Source organism: Stylophora pistillata, chromosome 4 (genome assembly GCF_964205215.1).
Source record: "Stylophora pistillata chromosome 4, jaStyPist1.2, whole genome shotgun sequence".
Taxonomy (NCBI): domain Eukaryota; kingdom Metazoa; phylum Cnidaria; class Anthozoa; order Scleractinia; family Pocilloporidae; genus Stylophora; species Stylophora pistillata.
Genome location: NC_142522.1, coordinates 18913230 through 18939088, shown reverse-complemented (window position 1 = coordinate 18939088; position 25859 = coordinate 18913230). Strand labels below are relative to the sequence as shown.

General features: G+C 38.9%; 5 protein-coding genes across 6 annotated transcripts; 2 read left to right on the top strand and 3 right to left on the bottom strand.

Annotated features, from left to right (window-relative positions):
- Positions 1 to 1660: 1660 nt before the first annotated feature.
- Positions 1661 to 3008, bottom strand: LOC148732728 (uncharacterized). The gene is given in 2 exon segments (XM_088758387.1): positions 1661 to 1978; positions 1980 to 3008. Coding segments are annotated over 2 exon segments (774 nt in total). The 5' UTR covers positions 2436 to 3008.
- A 2512-nt stretch (positions 3009 to 5520) lies between these two features.
- Positions 5521 to 9650, bottom strand: LOC111332737 (potassium channel subfamily K member 9-like). 2 transcript variants are annotated; one of them, XM_022938153.2, is made up of 2 exons: positions 9261 to 9650; positions 5521 to 8098 (listed from the first exon to the last, which is right to left on the bottom strand). In XM_022938153.2, exons 1-2 carry the CDS (start codon positions 9544 to 9546, stop codon positions 7530 to 7532), a joined length of 855 nt encoding a protein of 284 aa, XP_022793888.2. In that variant the 5' UTR covers positions 9547 to 9650; the 3' UTR covers positions 5521 to 7529. The 2 variants fall into 2 exon arrangements, with proteins under 2 accessions (XP_022793888.2, XP_088615170.1); XM_088759044.1 differs by having other exon boundaries at positions 5521 to 7843.
- Positions 9651 to 11359: 1709 nt separating this feature from the next.
- On the top strand, positions 11360 to 14646 carry LOC148732727 (histamine H2 receptor-like). The gene has a single exon (XM_088758998.1). The coding sequence runs from the start codon at positions 11462 to 11464 to the stop codon at positions 12521 to 12523; it is 1062 nt and encodes a 353-aa protein (XP_088615124.1). The 5' UTR covers positions 11360 to 11461; the 3' UTR covers positions 12524 to 14646.
- LOC148732726 (uncharacterized) lies at positions 14599 to 16062 on the bottom strand. The gene is made up of 2 exons (XM_088757893.1): positions 15847 to 16062; positions 14599 to 15729 (listed from the first exon to the last, which is right to left on the bottom strand). Exons 1-2 carry the CDS (start codon positions 16060 to 16062, stop codon positions 14599 to 14601), a joined length of 1347 nt encoding a protein of 448 aa, XP_088614019.1.
- A 9039-nt stretch (positions 16063 to 25101) lies between these two features.
- On the top strand, positions 25102 to 25449 carry LOC111332763 (uncharacterized). The gene has a single exon (XM_022938196.2). It carries the CDS (start codon positions 25102 to 25104, stop codon positions 25447 to 25449), a length of 348 nt encoding a protein of 115 aa, XP_022793931.2.
- The last annotated feature ends 410 nt before the right edge of the window (positions 25450 to 25859 follow it).

Genomic DNA, 25859 nt, shown 5'->3' with positions numbered 1-25859 from the left:
GATACACTTAATCTCATACGTCACACTTTCTCTATCACACGGTCCTTTTCCACCTGTGCTACACACTGGGCAGTCTTCTCGTCCACACTGTCGCGGTTTAAATGGGTCGGACTTTTGGAGTAGTCGTTTAATGGCGATTCCGGCTTTCTCCACCACTTTAATATTGAAACCTTGCTGCTTTATTTCTGTCTGGTATTCCTTCCGTAACCGTGAGTTGGGCGTAGCTGGTACAAAAATTACTGATTCATTCCCGCCGCGTTTGTACCAGTTGGATTTCCTTTCGCTCTTTTCCTTTTCTCGTTCCACCTTTCTCCACTCCTTGGGTCGATGTAACGGTCTTTCTCCTTTTCGCTCAGCTCTTTGTCTCGCTCTAAAAGCTTTGAGGGCCGAATCTACAACCTCATATCTGAATTTCTTGCTGTACCCCGAGTATTGCATTCTCAGGACCATCTCGTTAACCTCAGCCGTTAGCCTCAGTGATCATGTATGAGTTTTATTCCAAGAGCATGGCTTCTAAGACAGTCATACATGCTAGGTCTGCCGTAAGCTGGAGTACAAAGAGAACAGTCCTGACCCAAGAAGTCCTTCGGGTCTTACTTAACTGTAGCAGATTGTTACCATGGGAACGAGTAGTAGAGAATGTTAACGAGATGGTCCTGAGAATGCAATACTCGGGGTACAGCAAGAAATTCAGATATGAGGTTGTAGATTCGGCCCTCAAAGCTTTTAGAGCGAGACAAAGAGCTGAGCGAAAAGGAGAAAGACCGTTACATCGACCCAAGGAGTGGAGAAAGGTGGAACGAGAAAAGGAAAAGAGCGAAAGGAAATCCAACTGGTACAAACGCGGCGGGAATGAATCAGTAATTTTTGTACCAGCTACGCCCAACTCACGGTTACGGAAGGAATACCAGACAGAAATAAAGCAGCAAGGTTTCAATATTAAAGTGGTGGAGAAAGCCGGAATCGCCATTAAACGACTACTCCAAAAGTCCGACCCATTTAAACCGCGACAGTGTGGACGAGAAGACTGCCCAGTGTGTAGCACAGGTGGAAAAGGACCGTGTGATAGAGAAAGTGTGACGTATGAGATTAAGTGTATCCAGTGTAACAGCGTATACGTAGGGGAAACAGCCAGGAGCGCGTATACCAGAGGGAAAGAGCATACGAAATCACTTAACAATAAGGAAGAACGATCTGCATTGTGGAAACACTGTAAAGAGAAACACAATAGAGAGGTAAAGCAGTTCCGAATGGATGTGACGGGGGTTTATCACAATGACGCGATGCTGAGACAAATAACTGAAGGAGTGAGGATAAATAATGTGAACGAAGACTCGCTTATGAACTCCAAGAACGAATGGAACTTTTTTCAAATCCCACGAGCTGTGATTGATACATCATGACCGCTTACATGAAGCCTGGAAGAAGTGTGGACATTTCAGAGTCACTTATATGAACAATTATTTATGAGTATTTTAAACATGGCGGAGTACTACTGATGAGGATCGTAATTGATCGAAATCGATTTGGAATTCCGCTACATTTTTACAAGTGACTTTTTATATACCATTTTACACGTTTTTACAATTCTTGTATTCGTTTTATAGTAGTTTTTAGTGCGTCGAACGTGACTACGAGACGTTATGTCTAGCAAACTGACTCAAGTGAAATGTTCTTCACTGGCATTCAAATGCATTCTACCCAGCGCTCTTAATTCGTTTACAATTGAATTCACTTCCGCGAGACACTCGATATATGCCTGTGTCTCCAGTCTACGACTTTCTTCCAATCTGCGAACCTCTTTGGTGGGGAAGTTAAATTCTGTCAATCCACTGATGGCGTGAATGGGATCTGTCTTGACACCAAGAGCTTTGAATGCTTTCTTAGCAAGCTGCACGTATCGGTCAAAGGTTCGTTTAACAATCTCTGACCTGTCTGAGGGACAAAGTGAGTTTCTTAATAGTCGAAGCTAATCAATACGCAAGAGCGAATTTTTCGGCACTATTTCCATTTGGAATCACAACAGACGCATGGAACTTTCCAGGAGGTATTTTATGGCGCCTTACGTAAAGCTCACTTAGAGTCTTGTAATGACATTTGCTATCTGGCATAGCAAAAGACCTTGCATAGATGGTTGCCTGGAACAGAGCTGTGCAATCCCATTCTACGTAAGAGAAGTGTGTAGGGACTTTGGTTTTTTCACCTTCTTCAGTGATAAACATATTTCCTGCCACCGTGGAGTCATCCCACGGTTGATATCCGGGACGATGTCCAACCATGTTGTCCCACATAGATTTGAATGTCTGACGTAAAGCAATCGCGAACTCATTCCGTACCATCGAGGCAAATTTAAAATAATTCAGCTGCTCGTTCGTAAAAGGCTGTAGAACCATCCTCAACCAAAATCCTGAGAGAGATTCAATTTGTTCAAGCATACGTGTTAAGCGAAGTTACACGGGGTTCATGTATAAGGGGAAAGGAAAAAGTTCTTTCGTCATACTTTATCGCACATGCGTACTGGCTCTATTAATTGAACATGTCAAAATCGATACAGAAAGTGGTTATACAACTAAACTAATTGAAAACTCACCTTTACTCTATATTAAAATAAATATGTACAATTTGAATTCGCTTTCTGTTTGGATGTCATGCTCCAGAACTTTTTGATTAAAAATAAAAATATTTCTCTCTCGAGCGTCAAATGTTGTATCTCATTAAAATGCCGCGACCAAGAAATAGGAAGACTGTCACGCCATAGAATGGATGTGCATATTAGAACCTAAAGTCCTCCAAAAAATCATCTCAATAGGCTTCGTTTACCGTCAAAACTTTTTTTTCAAATCTCAACTCCAAGTTATTGAAAGGCTTTAAGAGAAAGAGAGTTTTCTTTGTCAGCAAACAGTTTGAATTAATTTCACGCGTGGAATGATATTTTCACGGTATTTTGATTTACATGTTTATAAAATTTAGAACTCTTTGAGTCCCTAAAGACTTAACATTTGTTGTTGTAACTCTTCGCAAGACTTCCCGAATGGGATTACGAATTTGCATGGCATGAAAGAGAAGGCACGAAGAAGCAAATTATTGCGCATCTGAAGATAACAGGAAATTGAAGGATATAAAAAATTGCATGTTGATTTATGCTAAAAGCGGCATAAACGTTTACATTCTCCTTATGATGATGACTATAAATGCACTCAGCGAATTCCAAACGCCAAATCCTCAGTTACTGGTGGCAGTGATCAGAAATCGGGTGCTGTGTCAAGTCTAACAAACTTAGGAATTTCTTAGATCTGCATCTATATTGACTGTTAAATTGTTTTATTATATTTCGTTAATAGTTTAAACATTTGCTACTTACCTTCCCTAAATTCAAGTTGAAGTAGGGAGTATCATGATCACCAACACAGGCTGATTATTTCAACGTAAATTAACCAACTGCAAGACTGCCACTCCAAATTTATCCAGTGACTGACTGTGATGTTATGGCTTGTTATTCATGACACATGGAATTTTTAAACCATTACCACGCTAAACGCCTATGCAGTGAAGGGTCCTTTGTCCTCGAGAAATGTAGCGTATTGGTTATTGGTCAAGCACACCCTAGCAAGGGAAATTTCCCTTTTAATCCAAACAATACACTCAGTATTGTATAATTTCCGTCTAGGAACTAGGTGGCCACCCCGATATTGCTTTTCAAAATCCTCCGACTTTATTCTGACTTTCTTAATCTTACACGCAAAAAAGGCGTATTTTAATCAGTTTTCTAGTTTATCTTTTTCATCTTTCAACTAAGCAGAAGGAAACTAAAGATGAGCGCGATAGAAGAATCACACGAAAGAGTGTGAACGACTTTTTGTAACTCTAGACCCCACGCGTGTTTCCTGCTCGACCTGCCCTCGGCTCGTGCTCTCCCTCGCAAAAGCAAATCACTATCATTCTTGGATCAACCTGGCGCAAGGTACTGGTTCTCTCACGGCGAGAGAAACTGTAGCTTGCGTCAGACTGTTAGTCAGTGGAGACGATGTAAACAGGACACCTCAGAAAATCACAAAATGATGATTTCCACTCAAAAACGTTTTTAGTATAAGGTGACCAGAAGGAGGCTTGAACAAGAACTTGCGAGCTTACTTTAAATAACATTCTTTTATCTTCTGTGCTGCCCTTTGAATTACCAAAACTGCGCAGTATATGTTTTTCATCCACGAGACAAAAAAGTTATAAGGTCCTCTCACAGTTCCGTATGGTTCTCTTTGGGTGTAAATAAAAGATCACTCGTCAATCTGCTCTTGTAACTTCTTTGTTAGTTCAATCTCTTGTTCTAACTTATGTCTAATGCCGGAAAAAAAAAACTTAGCTCTGTAGCACGCGCTCGATTGGGCGCGAGTGACGATCTCGTTGCCAAGCTCCTTTTTCTATGGGGGAGGACAGAACCCTGGGAACTAGTCGTAAAGCCTAGTTCCCATTAGCGACATAATGATCATAATCATAATCATAAGCACGAACATAAACATATGCTTCTTATGTTCTGCTGGGAACGGTTTTCAACTGCACTCGCAAGCTTTTCCTCGAATCTGGCCGCCATCTTGAAATGAACCGACCCGAAAGTACTAGACCTAGACTTTAATTGGCCAAAACACAATGATCCTGTTGCGTCATTATGTTTCTCGTTATGTCGTTATGATTTTCGCGTTCCCACTACAAAGAAAAGCAACATAGTCATAGTCATGGTCAGGGACATTATGATTATGTTGATCACAAGGGCGCCTATGATTATGTTTCTGGACGTTCCCACTAAGACACAAGCAACATAACAGCGTCATGTTCATGCTTATGATTATGATTATGATCATTATGTCGCTAGTGGGAACTATGGCTTAACTATGCAAAGACTAACCGTAACCCTGGGATATGTAACAAAGAATTGTACAAACTTCTCAAGTCAGGGTATCGCATGAAAAAACCGGCCATATGTTCTGATGAGCTGTACGTTCAACAATGTTGTTCACTTGTGCAATTAACATAATGATTATTTTACACCACAATCTTACCAAGAAAACTTAAAATTGGCTGCGATATTGCACAGTTATGCAATTAACATAATGATTATTTTAAACCACAATCTTAGCAAGAAACCTTAATATTGGCTGCGATATTGCACAGTTGATTATTGTGTACCGTAAAAAAAATTTAAGCGTTCGATTGAGTGCGCTACGCCTCTCCATATAATTAGAATTCGTTATTTCTTCAATATACTTATTTCTTCGCATCCAGTATACTTATTTCTTCGTAAAAAAAATTTAAGCGTTCGATTGAGTGTGCTACGCCTCTCTATGTAATTAGAATTCGTTATTTCTTCAATATACTTATTTCTTCGCATCCAGAGCACTACCACGGTGATAAAAAAAATTTTTTAAGAATATAGTCGTCATAGCAGCGACGATCTGGCCAAAATATACCACGCGAAATGCATCTTAAAGAAAATATATTTAAACGTATGTAGTGAAACGCTCTAAGCGATTACATTGTTCTCCTTCCTTTATTTCTGTCGTCATTTTTCGGAAGAGCAGTAATGATAAATAAGACGATAGCTTCATTATAGCACCATTGCTCCCATTTACACCAGATTCCTTATATCTTATCAGATACGAGTTGATGTTAGACTGTTGGAAGGAAGACCCACAGGAGAGACCATCATTTGAACAGCTGAAAACAAAACTGGAAGAAATGATGACAAGAGACACTCCTTGTTTCGATTTTAATGCAGACTATGAAAGCAATGCATCTAACACTAATAATGATGATAACAATAATATAATAATAATGGTTTGATGACGACTTTTCTACAGGGAAGCTCTACATTTGTCATGAACTAAATATGTGACTAGATAAATAAGCGACGAAACCCAATAGTGACCAACCACATAAATGATTGATGTTTGGCTGGATAGGTTTTCAGAAGCGATTTTGTTGTTCATTCATACTCGATAATTTGCAAAATAGTAACAAGGGAACTTGCTATTGTTAAATATATTTTAAATGAATATTAATTATCGTAGTTGATTTATCAATTGGCAAGAAATCGCAAATATTTTTGGCGTCCAGGATTTAACTGAAAGGCTTTACCCATAGTTAGTAGAGGGCGCTTGTTCCTCCTTGTGCTTTACTGTCTTATGTCTTTTTAATCCAGCCTTAGTCTTGCATTTCTTTTGGCACAACTCGCAAAAAATTCCCTCTTCGTATTGAACCTCAAAATCGAAAGACTTTCAGTAAAAAAATGTTGTACTACGACCGATGCCGTTGCTAAGGGCATCAATAACTACAAAGTTTTTGGGCGAAAATAACGTTTTAAAGGCTTCTCAAAGACTTAGAGAGTCAGCTGCTTCGACAAAGTGCTCTTGTAATTCTTCCTCGTTTTCCAAAGTTCCAATATGGCAATAAATTCGTCGCCGAAGAAAAATAAGTCGTTCATGTCCGCCATGTTGTTTTGGTTCTGTGCAGGGTCATTGGTCACGTGACGTTCAATCGAAACTCAGGGGACAGACAATAGGCCGGCCCTTTGAAGCTTACCGCGTTTCCTAACCAGTCCCCTCTACTAACTATGCTTTACCAAAAGACATTATTCTAATGATAGCATTGCGTTTAAGGTAAATGAACAAGTGAGATTGAAAATAATTGTTCTCTTTTTTATCATATGGCTGTGGGTTTTCGAGTAATATAAACGATAGGTTTTTGACCAATCAGGGTGCTCGTAATATTTCAGTTATTTTGTAAAGTGTTTGATTAATGACTAAGACTGAGATGAAATCCCCAAAAGCGTAAAAACCAAGAGAGAATCTGCCTAACAAACAACTGGCCCTTGACGTGACAGTCATAACTTTTAAACAGAATAGCTTACAGTTGTACCAAACTGGTTCTACAAGCAGAAGTGTCAGTATGTATCTTATCTACAGAGAAAACTAGTTTTTCATGGAATTCAAAATATAAAATGCTATTTTAAAATCACATCAATTCCAATTAAAAAGATTAGGATTTTACATTAGATTGGTCACCCTTTGTCATCGCAGTGAACACAAGGGATACCCGACTTGCACAGACCTCCGCCGTTTCACAGCATTGCCTGCGCCTGAAGGGAACAAAGTTTATACGTTGATCGTGACACGCAGAGTAAAAGAAACGATTTACTTAAGACCTCACCCTAATGACATCAACAGGGGATACTGGATTTGAAATCCAAGAAGCATGGTTAACAACAACAAAAAAGAAAAAAAGCAAAAACAACCAAAACATTAGAGCCGCGCCACGGCAGATTACTAAGCAAAACGATCTCCATGATGACGTGTTTCCAATCGAGCGTATTGCCTGAATAAGACTCGCCGTGATAAAGACACGATCCACATCGGAAGTGTTACATGCGATTATACTTCACTACCAGTATAATTGTATAGTGGCACGTAAGAGGTCATGTACTTGATGTACTTTCACTTCGTGCCTCTATCACATGACAAACTCATCTAGAGTTCATTTTCTTAATCTATGTCAACCAGTTCTTGGCTCGTGCTGGTTTTTAAATTGGCTTTACTCTTGTCAGAATTCTCAATCGTAGTCTCAAGCAAATTAACTTTTTTCAGACGGGTGCCTTCCTCAACCGCCTGACCAAGAGCGCAGAGCATTGTGGACATCATAGAGAATCCTAGAATGACCCCTGCTGCCATCAGTAGGTATTCACTGAGACCAACCCTTCCTTCCGCGAAAGGCAAGAAATCTCCCAGTCCTATGGTACTAAATGTTATGAAACAGAAATAAAAACTCTCCAAGTAAGTCCAATCTTCACGTCTTAAATCTGCCATAAAAGAAATAATAAAAAGAATGAAGATAGCCAGAAAAGTGGCGACCAAGGCACTTTCAGTTGCCTCATGGTGTTCCGTGTCTCGTTTGAGAAATTTGTTTTTCATAGCACTGATCATTTTAGTAATACTCTCGTTGATATTTGTACCCACTAGCTTGAAAAAAACACAGGTCAGTGGTATTCCAAACAGCGCATACACAATACAAAATATCCTGCCCCATGAGGTCAAGGGAACTATATGGCCATAGCCTGCAGAAAGAAAGGTACAACAATTACAAGAAAGTACAACAAAAATAAGAGTAATGAAAGGAAACCACCAACAATTCATTTCCTACCATTCTGTATATCCTTTTCCCTAAATGACGCAGGGAATAACCGAAGATAATAGATTGTAATCATATTTCCGACTTTGATGGTGTTATCTCACAATTTCGCTTCGCATGCTCCGACAAAAATGTCGAAAACTGTAAAAAATCACGAGGACGAGGATGGGTCGGTCACTTAGCTGTAAATGCTCTTACCTCCGCAGGCGTATTCCGTAATTTCGCTTCAATTTCACCAAAGTGGTATGCTGATTGCACGTCCTTTTTCAGAGGGTGAAATATCATAACTCACTTACATGTAAATCTGACACACTTTTATTTACTGCCATGCTCTGAATAAAGTTCAAAACTGCAGGCAGCACCGAATACGACATAAAAGAATTAGCAGGAGTTATAATAGTGAACTGAACGTCTCAAAGGCGCACTTTTAAAATGTATTTTGAGTGTTTAAAAGTTATAAGACGATTAAATTGTGCTATGCATTTGGGGGATCCTCTTGGCCTTCTCTCCTTGATACAAACAGCGTTATCAAAGTAATTTCTAATTACGAAGAGAGTAAGGGGGTAAACTGGCGCCATTACTCGAAGGAAGAACGCAATCCTAATTTTCCCTTCCACCTCTATGAAAGTCCCTGAAACCTCAAAGAAAATTGGTTTAAATGCATGTATGACAGAAGTCATGTATGTTGTGTGCTGATGCCTTATAAAACTTAAACGACATTAAGGCTGATACTTTCGAAAGAAACTGTTTGGGGCTGCGTCGGTGGGAGTAACGAAATAATTTAGGTATATCAACAAAGTTGAAATGGTAAATTGGCCACCGTAACGATTACAAAAGCTGACGTTTCGAGCGTTAGCCCTTCGTCCGACGAAGGGCTAACACTCGAAACGTCAGCTTTTGTAATCGTTACGGTGGCCAATTTACCATTTCAACTTTGTTGATATATCCAAATTAAACGACATTACTCAGTGAAACAAAGCCAAGATACTCTGTTTTATGAGAATTCTCAGTCTTCATAAATCTTGGAAATAATAAATTGATTAATAATATTATGAAAAATATTTTTCTAGAAACCTTTTTGTACTCACCGACAGTGGTCAATATTGTCCCTGCAAAAACGAACGCATTGCCAAACTTCCATGTTTCTATTTCTGTCGAAGCGTAGGGACTTTCGAAAATCTCCCTTAATTTGTTGAAGTCCTCATCTGAAATGTTGTATTTGCCCTGCAACGAAGCGATTTCAGATTTTAAACGAGTCTTTTCCTTTCTTTCGTTTTGCCTCTCGATAGCCTGGAAAATAGTTGCTCCAATTCCAAGGTAACTGACCCAAACTAAACACGCCAAGATAAGTTTGGCACATTTTCGAAAACTCATGTTGGTTAGGTAAAGGATTTGATGCGATGCAAGATGATGCTGTGAAGGGAACCAAAATAGTGCGTGCTTAACAAAAATCACTTTTAAGGTGTCACTGTTATTGATCGGAGTATGAAATATGTCAACAAGTGAAGCTTATGAAATGAATCTTTCATGAGGCTCGATTGGCGGACTAAAGCACCAGCTGCCTTATACAATGGATATCAACCTCAATCCTGTTCTATAAGAAAAGAACCGAAATACGTTTGAGAACCTTACCCGTTCAACAATAAGATCAGTCTATTCACTGGCGACATATACGTACCATAAACCTGAGCCGCAGCTAAAAAGGGATGGAAAGATTAATTTACCGTTCTTCATTTTGCCGAGATATGCATAATATTCATGGCGGTTACTTTAGTGGGTCATAATTAAAGTTAAATCTTCCAAACAAGGAAACTTTACACTCTCGCAGGGACGTTACGCAGTCAGAACGGCAACGCCGAGGAAAAAATTTGATTAAGAAATGAATTAATATTTTTATTTCGAATTTTGCAAATGGCTTTGTGTTTCCTTCTCTAACGGCGCCACATCCCAGCTTCAACGTAATATAGCAGTACAATGCTGATTTCCAAATAGAATCTTCAATGACTCACCGTCAGACCACTCAAAGATTTATGATGATTTCGCGTTGTTGTTTTGCAGGTGACGGCTTAGAGATGGCAAAGTTTTAAAACGCTCATGCTGAGCTATTGTTTTGCTAATTAGATCTTTTGTTTTTCCTCCTTCATCGACGTCGGGGTTTCCTTAAGGTCCCTCTTAAGAATTGATTGCTGTCTCAGAAGAGCGAGCGCTGGTAAACGTCGGTTGGGAATCTTTCTAAACTCTCCCACGAGTATTCCGCACGCTGAATCGTGTGTAACGTGATTGTGATTTGTAAATTAAACCACCGCAATTATCCATATTAAAATGAACATTTAGAATTCACTAAAATGCGGCAAACAGCAAAATCTTTTTAAAATACACTGAAAGAAAAATACGTATGTGGACATAAAGGAAAAAGCGAGATTGGAGGTAAGAAAACGCTTGATAGCTGAAAGATGAGAAGCAAAGTACAATCAAATATACAAATAAGAATAGTGAAAATAATGTTAGTGATAAAGACATGATATACCGAGTTTCTTAAAAGCGGTTTTTCGCACATGTCAGGGTCATAGAGTCCTCATAATTTTGCTTTTTACACTCTGGCCTCATTTGATGAAAGATTTTCGACTGGAAGTAGCTGCACATAGTTGAAAATTTAACCGGGAAAAGAAAGGAAATTCTCGGCGACTGAGGTGGGTCACATAAAATATTTTTTTGGCCATTGTCTAAGTTGTTTATTTATTGCATATGATACATTAAATGAGGCAAAATAGGGAAAGGATAAAGGCAAATTTGTTAAACGTTATCAGTTCTTTGGTGTGAACGTCTGAATCAAACGAAGATAATATTGAAAATTGGCAAGTGATTGATATGTGATAGCTGCTACCATTGAAGAGATTTTTAAATGTTTTACAGACCACCGCTTGTAATTAATTGTTAGTATTTAATTAAATAACTTAATAACTCGTCATAAAAATGCCCAAATACACCCAAAAAAGGAAGTTCGTAGTAATATACACAGCATAAAATTATTCAAATTAATTTGAGTTAGTTATTTTAATCATTGGAATTAATGTAGTTATTTGTGCACACGCTCTTATAAGATATGGGGAGTTCCAAATCGTTACACACTTGAAACCGAAGTTAGAAACTGATGAGTCAGAACTTTGTACTTTCGTGATAATTTTGAGTATGTTTCCTTGCTCTTCCTTGCTCTTCCTTGCTCTTCCATTATTCAGAACTCAACTAACAGTTGGATGAAGTAATAAATAAAACTAACTGACGGAAAGCAATGGATTTGGAACTAAAACAGAGAAGCCTTGCTCTGAATATTTTGGAGCCATGTGTTCTTGTAACAATGACAGTGGTGTGCCTGATTGGAAACAGCCTTATCTGCATAGCCGTATACAGAAATGAAAGGCTCCGTACGTCCACAAACCTCTACTTGATTTCCTTAGCTATCAGTGATATAATCTCCGCTGTCATCGTTATGCCTTTGATTGCGGGTGTCCTCATTACAGGGGAATGGCCTTACAGTGAAGCAATTTGCGATTTCCATGCGTTCTTTACCCAGTTTTCTGTTTACGTATCCCCAACGACAATGGGACTGACGGCCTTCAACAGATTCGTGCGTATAGTTAAGCCCCAACACTACAATAAAATCTTCACTGAAGCTCGATCAAAAGTATATATCGCTGCAGTTTGGCTGGCTGTCGCAGGGTACGTTTCCATTCCAAAGATGGCCGGCTGGACAAAAAATGGCTTCTTTGCCGGACACGCCGCTTGCATCTTTGTGCAACCTACCATAGAGATGAAGATAGTTCATTACATCATTGTCGTCTGTTTTTTCTTTCTTCTTCCTCTTGTAATTGCATCAGTTTCCTACTACAAGGTATTCAAGGAAATAAAAAAACACAATCTGAACATGGCTTCTACAGCCGATGCCGTGGGCAAGGAACATCGATTGACAGTCAAAGAGATCAAGGTTACCAAATCGCTCGCCGTTGTTATGTTCGCGTTTGTATTGTGTTGGATTCCATTTTGGATCATTGTGATTCTAGAGCGCTTCGCATCTGACGCTGTCGTTCCACGTAACGTCCAACTGCTATGTCCATTTTTGATGTTCTTTTCGAGCACTATCAACCCATTTATATATGCAGGCATGAATCCTTCCTTCCGGGCCGAGTTTCGTCGAATTTTGCTCTGCAAGGTAAAGTCATCACCAGTTTGTAAGAAGCGTCGTGGTCCGAAAAATGTTGAATTAAAGAGAATATCGACGGGAAACGCCCGTGGCGTCGAAGATCAAGAAGAGGAGGGAAGTACCTCAGTCACAACCGTAGGACTGGGTGGTTAAGGAAACCAAGGACACTAGTAAGATGAAATCAATTTAAGCGATAGATTTAATTCATTTACTTTTACAGCATTATACCTGTATTCCTTACTCTATTCCATGTTAATTTAATTGATCTTGAAAGATGTCCGTTGTTAATCGACATTACGTCAATTTCAAGTTTATCTAGATTTTTTTTTTAAAATGATGAGCAGAGATAAATATCGAATACAAGGATACTGGAATTGAAAAACAATATGCTTGCTGCAAACAATGAAACTGAAAAAAGACTTCCTCTTTTGCATAAAGCAAACAACGTTACTAGTTTACGAAACATGTTTCGATATTATTGTAATGTCATCTTCATTCAATTAATTACGTTATCGAATTGCAACGTTAGATTACGCCTTGCATGGAGAACGTGATCAGTTTGAATGTACTTCTAATAAATCGAAGCATGAGAGGGCAAAAGTGGCATTTTAAAGTAACCCAGGAAAAACGAAAACATTCGTAATAATTATGATATGCTTAGACTTGTTTCCAATACAATGCGCGCTCTGATTGGCTAATAGCGAGACCAGAACATGACGTAAACATGACGTAAACAATCGAGCGGTTTCTGTTGGCAACATTATTTCTGATTACTTCATTTAGTTTTAGATGCTCAAAAGGCTTATAAAGTTCAGTTCATCCATAAATCTCTCAACTGGCGAAGATATGCTGTCGAAAGCAAAGGCGACGATTGAAATATTCTTTACAAAGCATTTGCATTTTCTTTCACCAAGGGCCGAACATGTTTGAACTATTTTGAAGCACTTTTCAGCATGACTTTTCTGTATGCACTCCAGTTGATGTTTTTCCTTAAAAATCGGTCAAATTTTCTCTCATCAAGTTGTGATACCACTATGCTGGAACACTTTTTAAGACTCAGAGAATCACTTTCCCAAAAACATTAGTGTTTCTTGACGGAATACGCGATAAAGTGGTGTAGTTCACTGATTGCATAGTTTTACTGTGGGTTTGAGTCCGATGAAAGGTTAAACGCACGTATCGCTGGATGTAAATTGACGTCTTCTGAACCGCCGCCCAGTTAGCCCAATGGAGAGTGCGCTGGACTGTTGTGCGGGAGGTCGAGGGTTCGAGAAGAATTTGCTACCTTTCTATAACATCAAGAAATGGTTAGATATTCTAGTCTTCTCGGATAGGGACGAATAAATGGAGATCCCGTCTCCTGCAGGGTTGGGGTAGCAGACGTGAATTTCCCACACACGAGATTACTGTGTGATGGATGTCCTCCCCTGGGGTGGGATGGTGGGTTTGTTGTGAAGGCCGTGAGTTAGATAACTCATTGGGATAATTACGTCACCTTCGTTAAATAAAGAATATTGTATTGTATTGTACTTCCGCTCGAATACATTTTTCCTTTCTTGATTTCGTAATGTATACAATAAACAACTTAATAACCAGATGTAGGTCTATGACTATTATAAAATTCATTTTAAAGGCGCCAAAATTAATTATTGATTCCGATTGATCTAAAAGAACTCATCACATCTCCTTAAATCACGAGGCCTACTTCACAAGAATGCATGGTAGCGAAGCCAACTTATGCGCGCAAGCTACGTCACATAAATTTTCCAAACGCAGAAAACAAAAATTATTCCGGTCCACTATTTTGGAAATTCTCACCTCAACATCAACTTCGACTTTCATCAATGAAAATTCTCAAAGAGCAGAAAAGGAGAAAAGGTTTCCAGCCCTCACCAAAGAACAAAGAAACAAAGGCAGCGAAGGCTGTAAAAATTTTCAAAGGTACGAAGACATACAAATAGAAAGAGAAATTCGAAATTTAAAACTACATTTTAATCGAGAAAAATGTTTTCCTAAAACCAGAATAATTTATAGTTAACGTTCAGGATGAGCTAGGATAGATAGATGGATTGATAGTTTATTAATAACCGATTTGCAACCAAAAGTTGAATTATACGATTATTTACAAGTTTCAAACATTGATAATTACGTTAAATAGACTAAATGTATTAAAACAGCAATAAGGACACTAAATATATGTTCTAAAAAAAACGGTTGTATAAAACCGTTCAAGCCTTAAGGGCATTGAAGGTAATAAAACTATTACGAAACCTGTTCGTCTTAAAAACTGGCTTCAACTTCCGCATATTTCTTAGGTTAAAGGTACATGTGTTGCGAGTAGGAAGAAGTTCATGGAGCTTGTTCTGTTCATTCTGTAAAACATTTTTAAATAGTTTATCAACTAGTTTCTGGCGGTGATCTGAATGTTTAGTCAGGCCTGATTCAGCCAAGGCCTCATTATATGAGCAAAGAGGAAAAATAATGCGCGTAGCCCGCTTTTGTATTTCTTCGAGTTCGTTGGAGAGGTACACGGGGAGGCTGTCATGGAAGACAGGACACGCATACTCTGTAATCGGACGAATACAAGTGCAGAAAAACTGGACTAACTCGCGGGTACCAAGACCAGAGCGTTTAAGCTGAGATAAGCAATACAAGCGCTTTTTAGCTTTCTTAACAATGGAGTTAATGTGACAATTCCATTTCAAATCATTAGAGATGTTAAGGCCTAGTATTTTGGCACTAGTAGTTAAGTCAATGGGCTTGCCATTAACAACAACTGGATCGAAAGAAGTAGGGTTGTTAGTGTTAAAGTTTATGAGCAGTTCTTTGCATTTCGTCTCGTTTAGTTGAAACTTATCCTCAGTCGCACGGCTTGCTAGGGTGTCAACAGCAGCTTGAATGTGACTGTCTTGGTTCTTGCTTATCGTCTCCGAAATAGTGGTATCGTCAACATACTTCCAGAGATGGATGCCAGGAACATCCAGCCCCAGTTTCGTACCTTGAGGAACCCCCGCTGGGACCGCGCCCCATTCTGAGAAGCAGTCGTGGCAGAGTTTAACACGCTGTTTGCGCGAGGTGAGAAAGTCAATAATCCATGAGATGACAGCATTGGGGATGTTATATGTACCCAGCTTCTTGACCAAAATCTGGTGGTCGATTAGGTAAAAGGCTTTTTTAAAATCGAAGAGAATCACCCTCACAGACGCCCCGTTACCGTCAGTAGCACTGTACCAGGCATGAGTCATACTAATTAGGGCTTCGGTGGTGCTTGAACCGGGAACAGTGCCAAACTGCCGAGGGTCGACCTTAGCGAGTACAGCTGGTTTAACATAACGCTCAACCACAAAGTCCTCAGCCAACTTGGAAAGGACAGGTGTAAGTGAAATTGGTCTCAGGTGTTTGTTAGCGTCATAAACAGGGGTCTGCTTAAGAATAGGGGCGACGTTGGCGAGCTTCTAGGACTGGGGGAGACGAGCCTCCAAGTATGAGCTATTAAGAATATCAGTAACCACAGGAGCCAATAGGTCTGCGTTCTCTTTCAAAAGCCAGGCGGGCACGCCATCAGGCCCAGAAGCTTTGGCAGGATTAAGAGAGATGAGCTTCTTCAAGACACTGAACTCAGTAACCGTTGGCGTGTCGGTGTATTGCACAGCAGACGAGACTCCAGACTCCAATGGAGTAAAAAAGTTCATTGGAGCAAGAAAGGCATTGTTAATGACGTTAGCAAGGGCCGTACGACTAGAGCTACTGGAAAATACGGAAAAAGTTCCAGTGTCAACAATAACATGGCACTCGATACATTTTAAATAATTACACATGGGTTTTTGCAACAAAATTATTTATTTGAAAAAAATTTTTATCTCATCAAAAATGAAACTAAACGATAAATCATTGTCCTAGCTGAGAATGAAGTGCTCAAAAAGTTCCATATTTACCATTACAATGACGCGAGAAACAAGAAAGGCAAAGAGTACAGCAAGTCGTCCTTAATTTCTCTCATAAATGCAGTTGGAGGGTATTTGAACAACCCACCGTACAACAAAAAATTTTTAGCTCAACTCAGCCTTTACAAGCTCAAATCACAAGTTGAAAGCCAAAATAAAAAGTCTTAAACAACAAGGCAAAGAAAGTTTTTTTAAAAAAGAGGCCATCCCAGTAGAGGACCTAAAAAGTTAAACAAGTCTGGACAGTGTCAGCAATTACACAGAGGGTTGAACAAATTCCAATTAACTGCATTTTAACCACAGGGGCCCATTCAATCTGTTTGTGTAGCCGATCGTTGTTTTATAGTGAATGTACTAGATTTACCGTTTGCCTCACCTATTGTGATATATTGCTGACTATGTATATAAATCAATGATAAATAAACGTTAAATTACTTTACCTGTGGTGTATAGTCGTCCTTTTGCGTTAAACGATAACCAATTCAAAATATCGTCGTCCAATCAGAAAAGGGCAAGTGCATGAAGGTTTCCGGCTGGCATATGAGTTTCTTGCTACGGGATTTTGATTTTCTTCTAGGGCTAGCTCCGGTCCGTTTGGATGAAACTTCGATCGGAAGGTACGAGGAGAATTGTGAATCTTTTGACCTTAATGCTGCCAAGTTTGAAAGCGGAGCGACGCGATTTTGGGGGGAAAAATTGCTCGGGCGCTGGAACTCTTTCAAGACAAGGATTCCACCCTTGTCTTTCTTTTATACGTTACATTAACGACGAACTAAGACATTCAAAATCGCTAAAAAAAAAACATTTTCGAGGCAAAAGGACGACTATAAACCACAGGTAAAGTAATTCAACGTTTATTTATCATTGATTTGAGCTAACCGCCTCCCGGTTAGCTCAATTGGTATAGCGCTGGACTGTTGTGCGGGAGGTCGAGAGTTCGACTCCGGCCGGACCAACACTAAGGGTCTTTAAATAACTGAGAAGAAAGTGCTGTCTTTGTAATAATATCTGCAAATGGTCAGACTTTCTAGTCTTCTCGGATAGGGACGATAAATGGAGGTCCCGTCTCACAAGCCCTTATAAGTGATAAAAATTGTGGGACGTTAAAGAACCCACACACTCTTCGAAAAGAGTAGGGCACGTAGTGCCCGGTGTTGTGGTCTATCTTTGCGTAGTGTCTAATCTAGGGTGAATTGGGAAGGGAAGGTGAGATCAATACATGGACTGAAGTGGCTGCATATTGCGCCTGATGAATTCTGACGTCCGATCTCACCTTAACTGATTGTAAAGCGCGACTGATTATCTATATAGTAGTTTGCGCTATATAAATGTTGAATTGTTATTGTTGTTATTTATATATATAGTCAGCAATATATCACTATAGGTGAGGCAAACGGTAAATCTGGTGCATTCACTATAAAACAGCAATCGGCTACACAAACAGATTGTATGGGCCCCCTGTCCTTTAACAAAAAAAGTGGCTGAAATCATTAGAGTAGTTTCATAACCACTGAATAGAGTAATGCCCTATACCCTGGCTGAGCACACTACTGATAAACTTAACTTCAATCTAGAATTCCGTTCCCGAAGTTTTAGATCACCTGCCTCATAAATGAGTCCGAATTTAAGGATGACGTCTTTGTCTACCGGTGCAATCTAACAATGGAAGGATTTCCTTAAAATTGGATGAATACTTATTGTGTTTTACCCTTTGAATTTCAAGTATGTGTGAGCCCCTTATTGCTCGAAGTCCGAGGTCTGAAGAATGACATTCACAATTTCAGAGGTGCAGTACAAATACAAAGACGAATAATGTATTTTCCTGCTATCAGCCAATCGCTGAAACTTGTTTATGCTTAGTCATGTCAAATAGCCACAACACCAATCCCTAAGAAGGAAAAAAAAACCTCATAATTATTTCCTCTATGAGACAAAAAGAGAAACACGATGCAATGAGTTGAACTCCGTTTTCTTATGAAAATGTATTAATAATGCTAGTAGGACCCAGTGGAGCACAATTCGATCTGTAATTATACGAGTGATTAACAAAATCAGGACGATCGCGAAGTAAGAGTCTGATTTACCATTTCAACTTTGTTGATATATTCAAATGATTTAATCATAACTGAGTTAATCATAACCAATATAATTTTTAAGAAAACAATTACATTTAGGGAAAATACCTCTGGTAGAGACAATCTTACGTAAAAAAGTCCTCCATTTTGGAAGTTTCCCAGTTCTTTTAGGATAAGTGCTTGTTGCTATGGTTATTGTGATAAATTTGGTGATTGGTGGACTTAGCTGAGTGGACTTAGTATGACTGGCTAGTTTACTGATTATCCGATTACAGCCAAATGACTGATTACACTGTCCGATCACAACCCTACAGGATAGTTAGTGAAAAATAAAGCAGCTAATGAACCAAACACATTTGAGGAAATTGTGAAGGTTAATATTACATAGAAAATGAAAAAAGACCTTTTTTCAAATACAATAAGCCTTTCTCATTCATATGCCACTGTCTAATATTAAGCAACTCAATAATCGATGCAGTAACTTTCGGTTAATTAAAATGCCAGCTGGTGTGTTATTTGAATATAAATTGAAAACAGAATTCTGTTCACTATTCCTATTTAGGGTCAGCAAGAAACTGATTGGAAGACTTCCCTCACCATTACGGAGAAGAAACGTCATACGTAAAGGTTAGCGAGTTTAGCAAAATATTAATGTTCTGAAATTTTGAATATAGTGGACCTGTTCAAGTGAGGACTTCGAATACACTCACATTTTAGAAATTTGCATTGTAGTTGATGCGGAATAACGATACATTTAACACCTCAAGACAGACATAGAAAACCACCTATGTTGTCAGAGGGTTGAACAAATTACAATTAACTGCATTTTAAGAAAGTAGTAGCTGGAAACTATTGGAGCAGTTTCTCAACCAGTGTATAGGCTAATGCCCCATGCACTGGCTAAGCACACTCGTGATAAACTTGACTTCAATCTAGAATTCCCTTCCCGAAGTTTTAGATCACCTCCCTCATAAATGAGCCCGAATTTAAGGATGACGTCTTTTTCTACCGGTGCAATCTAACAATGAAAGGATTTCCCAAAGAAAGGATGAATAATCATCTTGTTTCAACCTTTGAGTTTCTAGTTAAAGAACGATTATTGGCTTCCTTTAATATAACGAAACACTATACGCAAGAAACATCTGTCTGAGTTGGATTTTCATCTTTTTTAACTCCTTTTTTAACTCCTATTACTTTCCAACTACTACATCGGTCTAAATTGGCTTTCATTAATATTCTTTAGAAGTTCACGACTGCTACATGACTAGGGCAGGCCATAGTCAGTTTTGTTTATACCATGAAGTCGTGAAACATGTCGTCAATTTTTAAAAAAAGAACGATTGTTGGCTTCCTTTAATTAATGAAAGACGACACGCAAGGAACATCTGTCTGAGTTAGATTTCATCTATTTAACTCCAACTATAAAAAAAAAAACACATATACCTGCTATTACCACTGCTACGTGATTAGTGTAGGCTTTAGACAGTTATGTCTATACCGTGAAGTCACGAAACGTGGCGTCACAGTCCAGTTTTTAAAAAGTTAGTCTGGCTCCATATTTTAGTCCCGAATGTTTGTCTCTGATATGTATTCATCCCAAATGGGTCTGCTCGGCATGCAAACGAATACTTTATCGAGTCCAGGAAAACTAAGATCAACAAAAAATTGTTTGGATATCAAACAATCTTTTTTGTGGATATCTCATCGTGAACAAGACTCCCCTTATGTGAAAAAAGCCAGAGGGCGCCCTTCGAATCAAGTAAACACACAACTGGCGGCTAAAGCTGATGGAAGTCTATTTAATTTCTCGAAGGTCTTGCAGAACTACAAAATTGATAACAAAACACATCTGGTAAAATATGTGTACGTCAAGTGGTTTCCTTTCACAAGCGTTACATAATTGCGATTGGTTATACATAAAGTTATTTGTTTTTTTTAGTTTGTTTCTGGTAGTGTGGCTTAAACATACCAAACATTTGGCGTGAAAGGCGTTTCGATCATATTAATAACACAAGTTATTTTTATAACATAAACTGAGTCGTTTTTGCGTATTATCAAATTGCTGTCAAATATGAATGCAAATACAAGAAAGATTTGCATCATGTCACCACTAGATTGACATTTGAAAATACAACAAAACATTTGTAAGAATTTGAGTGATGGTGTTGTGAGTTTATTTTTAATTACCCATATAGTAAATGTGTAAGCCCCTACTGCACTGGTTGAGTACACTAATGATAAACTTAACTTCATGCAGTCTAGAATTCCGTTCCGGAAGTTTTAGATAACCTCCCTCTTCAATGAATCCGAATTTAAGGATGACATCTTTGTCTACTGGTACAATCTAACAATGAAAGGATTTCGTTAAAAATGGATGAATACTTATCGTGTTCCAACCTTTGAATTTCTAGTCGAAGAACGATTGTTGGCTTCCTTTAATATAATGAAACACAATACGCAAGGAACATCTGTCTGAATTGGATTTTCATCTATTTAAAACACATACTTTTTATTACTTTTCAACTACGCAGGAAACATCGGTCTAAGTTGGCTTTCATTAATATTCTTTACAAATTCACGGTTGCTACGTGATTAGTCCAGGCTATAGACAGTTTTATCTATAATGTGAAGTTATGAAATATGGCACCACGGTTCAGTTTTTAAGGCTAGCTCTATATTATAGTCCCATCATTAAAAAAACCGCCGCCTGGTTAGCTCACTTGGGAGAGCGCCGGACTGTTGGGCGGGAGGTCAAGAGTTTAATACCGGCCGTACCAACACTCAGGGTCTTAAAATTAATTGAGAAGAATATGCTTCCTTTCATTAACATCAAGAAATGGTTAGATATTCTAGTCTTCTCGGATAGGGACGAATAAATGGAGGTCCCGTCTCCTGCAGGGCTGGGGTAGGAGACGTTAATTTCCCACGCACGAGATTGCTGTGTGATTGATGTCCTCCCTGGGGTGGGTTGAGTGGGTAGGTGAAATCGCTACGGACTAAACACGGCTGCCAGAGGCGCCTGTCTGGTTTCAACCTTAAAATTGTAACTAAACACGTATGTTGTTTAGAGAAATAGGTACCTTTACCTTTTATTTTTGTCTTTGATATGTATTCAGCCCAAATGGGTCTGCTCGGCATGCAAACGAATACTTTATCTAGTACAGAAAAACTCAGATCAACAAAAAATTGTCTGGATATCAAACGATCTTATTTTTCGTGGATATCTCATCGTGAACAAGACTTCCCTTGTGTGAGAAAAAAGCTAGAGGGCGCCTTTCGAATCAAGCAAACACACAACCGGCGGCTAATTAAAAGCTGATAGAAGTCTATTTAATTTCCCGAAGGTCTTGCAGAACTACTTCTAATACACAACATTTCCTATAACATTCATGTGGAAACTGCAGATAAGACTGAAGTTAAACTTTATTTTATCACGTTATCTTCCACGAGTTGTCTTTGAGACTTCTCACCGGAAACGGATAGAATTTAACAACAACTCGTGCAAAATGCGTGTACGTCAACTGGTTTCCTCTCACAACCGTTACATAATTGCGATTGGACATCAATAAAATTATGAGAGTTTCGAGATTGATTGTGGTAGTTTGGCTTAAACATGCTAGACATTTGGCGTGAAAGGCGTTTCGATCAAGTTAATAACACAATTTATTCATATGACATGAACTGAGTCGTTTTTGCATATTATCATGAATTGCTGTCAAAAATTAATGCAAATACAAGAAGGATTTGCATTACGTCATCACTAGTTTGACATTTGAAATACAACAAGACAATTGTAAGAATTTGAGTGATGGTGTTGTGAGTTTATTTTTAATTACCCATGTAGTACATGTGTGAGCCCCTAATTGTTCGAAGTCCGAGGTCTGAAGAATGATATGTACAATTTTGGCGCTGCAGTACAAATACAAAGACGAATAATATATTTTCCTGTTGTAAGCCAATCGCTGAAACTTTTTTATGCTTGGTCGTATCAAAAAGCCATAACACCAATCCATGAGAAGGAAAAAAACCTCATAATTATTTCCTCTATGAGACAAAAAGAAAAGCAGATGCAATAAGTTGAACTCCGCTTTCTTATGAAAATGTATTAATAATGCTAGTAGGACCCAGTGGAGCACAATTCGATCTGTAACTATACGAGTGATTAACAAAATCGGACGATCGCGAAGCGGGAGTCTGATTTAATCGTAACTGACTTAATCATAAACATTACAACTTTTAAGAAAAGCAATTACATTTAGGGAAAATACCTCCGGTAGAGACAATGTCTTACGTATAAAAAGTTCTCCATTTTGGAAGTTTCCCAGTTCTTTTAGGATAAGTGCTTCAGTGTTGCTTTGGTCATTGTGATCAATTCTGTGATTGGTGGACTTAGCTGAGTAGACTTGGTATGATTGGCTAGTTTAATTAGGTTAGGTTTCAATTGGGACGAAAGTTCTGTTCCTTTCTTCTGCCATTCCCACGGCGAACAAATGAAATTGTTAAATTGTTAAATTGTTAAATTCTTAAATTCTTAAATTCTTAAATTCTTAAATTCTTAAATTCTTAAATTCTTAAATTCTGAAATTCTTAAATTCTTAAATTCTGAAATTCTTAAATTCTGAAATTCTTAAATTCTTAAATTCTTAAATTCTTAAATTATTAAATTCTTAAATTCTTGAATTCTATTCTATCCAATTACAGCCAAATGCCTGATTACACTGTCCGATTACAACTCTACAGGATAATTAGTGAAAAATAAATCAGCTAATTAACCGAATTTAGTATAATTTCAGAGCTGAACAAAGAGTTTCCGGCAATCTGATTGGTCGAGCGGTTCCTTATATGACGCTATATAAACTGCTCAGCGCGGTTTATATAAAATGTTAAAGGAAAATGTTAATAAATGTTACTAAAATGTTATGATTTTAGAAATTTCTCTGTTGTTCAGCTCTGAAATTATACTAAAACAATTATTCGCCTCAGGTTCGGTGAAAATTGTCGAATAATCCCCACGACTCCGTCCCGGGGATTATTCAACGATATTCACCTCGCCTTCGGCGAATAATTGTTAAATATTTGAGGAAATTATGAAGGTTATTATTAAATGGAAAATAAAAAAAAGACCTTTTTTCAAATACAATAAGCCTTTCTCATTCATATGCCACTGCCTTATTTGAAGCACTCAATAACTGATGCAACAACTTTCGGTTGATTAGAGTGTCAGCTGGTGTCATGTATTACATGACGTAGTGAGCGTAAATAAAGTTTCGTGTAGGTGTACATCAAAGGGAGAATAAAGGAGCACATGGTTGACTTGTGTGTTAACTTCGTTCAAGCGGACTTCAAGACGAGTAACCCTCCAATTTGTACATTAGGAGGATACAACATTGGCGACGAGGATATTTTTGTGAGACACACAATGTCTTCGAGCGAAAATGGCGCTTCCAATGCGATTCCTAAGTTCGATTGTCACTCGGAACCTGCCACGTTGGGACCACGCTGGACGCGATGGTTAGCATCTTTTGAATTGTTTGCGGATGGCAAGGGCCTAATCGTCACTTTGCTTTCACTGCTCAACCGGACACAAATAGTTGATATCTGGGCGGGTTGGCCAGCCAAGCCACCGTTTATTTAACGCCAAATCGATATGCTAACAGAACCCTATTACAATTGAAGTAAACTAAATGCACCAAAGCCGGACACGAAAACCACTAAAAACCAGCAGGTGGAAACAACGGAGAACGTGTACCCCCGACCAAGGCAGTGGGGCCACCCTTGGGGTATTAGGGTATCCTATAAATGACATTTTTACATAGTTACTTAAGGTACTATGCGAGTAACGCTCTAAATTTATACAAAAGACGAAAAAGAAAACGAACAGCTACGCCCGGTGAAGGCTGACCATAGAATGCCTTGCTCTGCCAACGACCCCTACTTACTAACCACGATCCCATAACTCTCTGTGTACCTCGCAGCCACCCCCAGTCTTCCGATACGTGCCGGCAAAATACCAATTTATGCTAACTGGGATTACCACAAATTAAAGACTCTCGCGGACACCGGCGACGCAACGGACTACGCCGCGGCTGTAACAGCACTGAATGGCTATTTTCGTCCCAAAGTCAACTCCGCTTTTGCTCGCCAAAAATTTCACCGACTCTAACACCAGCCAGGTGAGACTGTCTTGCAGTTTGCAACCCGACTAAGAAAAGAAGGGAAAGACTGTAATTTTGGGGCAGATTTTGATAACCATATAAGAGATGCGATCTTATGCAAACGTAGGTCAGATTATGTTAAACGTAAATTACTTGAAGAAAGGGAAGAACCTACTCTCGCACGCACATTAGGACTTGCAGAACAGTGTGAAAGTGTAACACACCAAATGTCTCAGCCCAGCACGAATGAACAGACTAAAGAAGCACACAGGGTGTATGAAAAACCAAGCGGATCAAAAGGTCAACAAAGAAATTCAGAAAACAAGAATAGAGACAGTCAATGTTCTCGTTGCAGATGGAGTGGTCACCTGGGTGGAGATCCAAAATGCCCTGCCAGAGGGCAAACATGTAAAAAATGCAAAGAGAAAGGTCACTTTGCTAGTGTTTGCAAAACCAAACCAAAGAAGCCAGGAGTCAACCAGGTGCAAGAAGAACAACAATCCAATGGGAAGCAAGTTGATTATGCATTCAGGATCACCAATAAAGCTCAGTGAAATATGCTCAAATTGTCTGTGGGAGGAGTAGAATTAGAAATGTTGATAGATTCTGGGGCCACCAACAACATCGTTGATGAATGTACATGGGAAGATCTGAAAGCTAAGAAAATCAAGTGTAAATCTCAAGCCGCTCCTGTCGACAGAAAATTGTATGCCTATGCATCCAGCAAACCCCTCCCAGTAAAAGGTCGTTTCACGTGTGAAGTACTAGTGGGTAAAGGAAGAGTCCAGACCGAATTCCTAGTAATTAGAGGAAAGGGAATACCTCTCCTGAGCAAAGACACCGCAATGAGGCTAGGGGTGCTGAAGATAGGTGTTGACATCTCCACAATCGCTGAAAGCAAATAGACACTGCAACAAAAATTCCCTGAGGTGTTTAGTGGGATCGGAAAGTTGAAGTCCAAGTAGCATTGCTTATAGATCAGGCAGTGAAACCAGTAGCCCAACCCCAGAGGCAAATCCCCTTCAATTTACAAGAGAAGATAGAAAAAAAGGTTCAGGAGTTGTTGAATTGTTTTATTATAGAGGAAGTAGACGGGCCAACACCACGGGTAAACCAAGTGGTGATCATATCAAAGGCAGATGGCGACATACGACTCTGTATTGACATGAGGCAAGCGAACAAGGCTATAATACGTGGTAGATACCTAATACCAACTGTATATGAGCTACTACACAACATGAATGGTTCAAAAGTATTTAGCAAGTTAGACTTAAAGTGGGGATATCACCAATTGGAACTAAATCCAGAGTCGCGA

Excerpts from the sequence above, each read along its gene's own strand:
- LOC148732726 (XM_088757893.1), bottom strand. The coding sequence starts at position 16,062 with ATGAACTTTTTTACTCCATTGGAGTCTGGAGTCTCGTCTGCTGTGCAA. Across the intron at positions 15,730-15,846 it reads TTAATAGCTCATACTTGGAG|TTGGCTGAGGACTTTGTGGT; the intron begins GCTCGTCTCCCC and ends GTCCTTTCCAAG.
- LOC111332737 (XM_022938153.2), bottom strand. The coding sequence starts at position 9,546 with ATGAGTTTTCGAAAATGTGCCAAACTTATCTTGGCGTGTTTAGTTTGG. Across the intron at positions 8,099-9,260 it reads GACAATATTGACCACTGTCG|GCTATGGCCATATAGTTCCC; the intron begins GTGAGTACAAAA and ends TTCTTTCTGCAG.
- LOC148732727 (XM_088758998.1), top strand. The coding sequence starts at position 11,462 with ATGGATTTGGAACTAAAACAGAGAAGCCTTGCTCTGAATATTTTGGAG.
- LOC111332763 (XM_022938196.2), top strand. The coding sequence starts at position 25,102 with ATGCTCAAATTGTCTGTGGGAGGAGTAGAATTAGAAATGTTGATAGAT.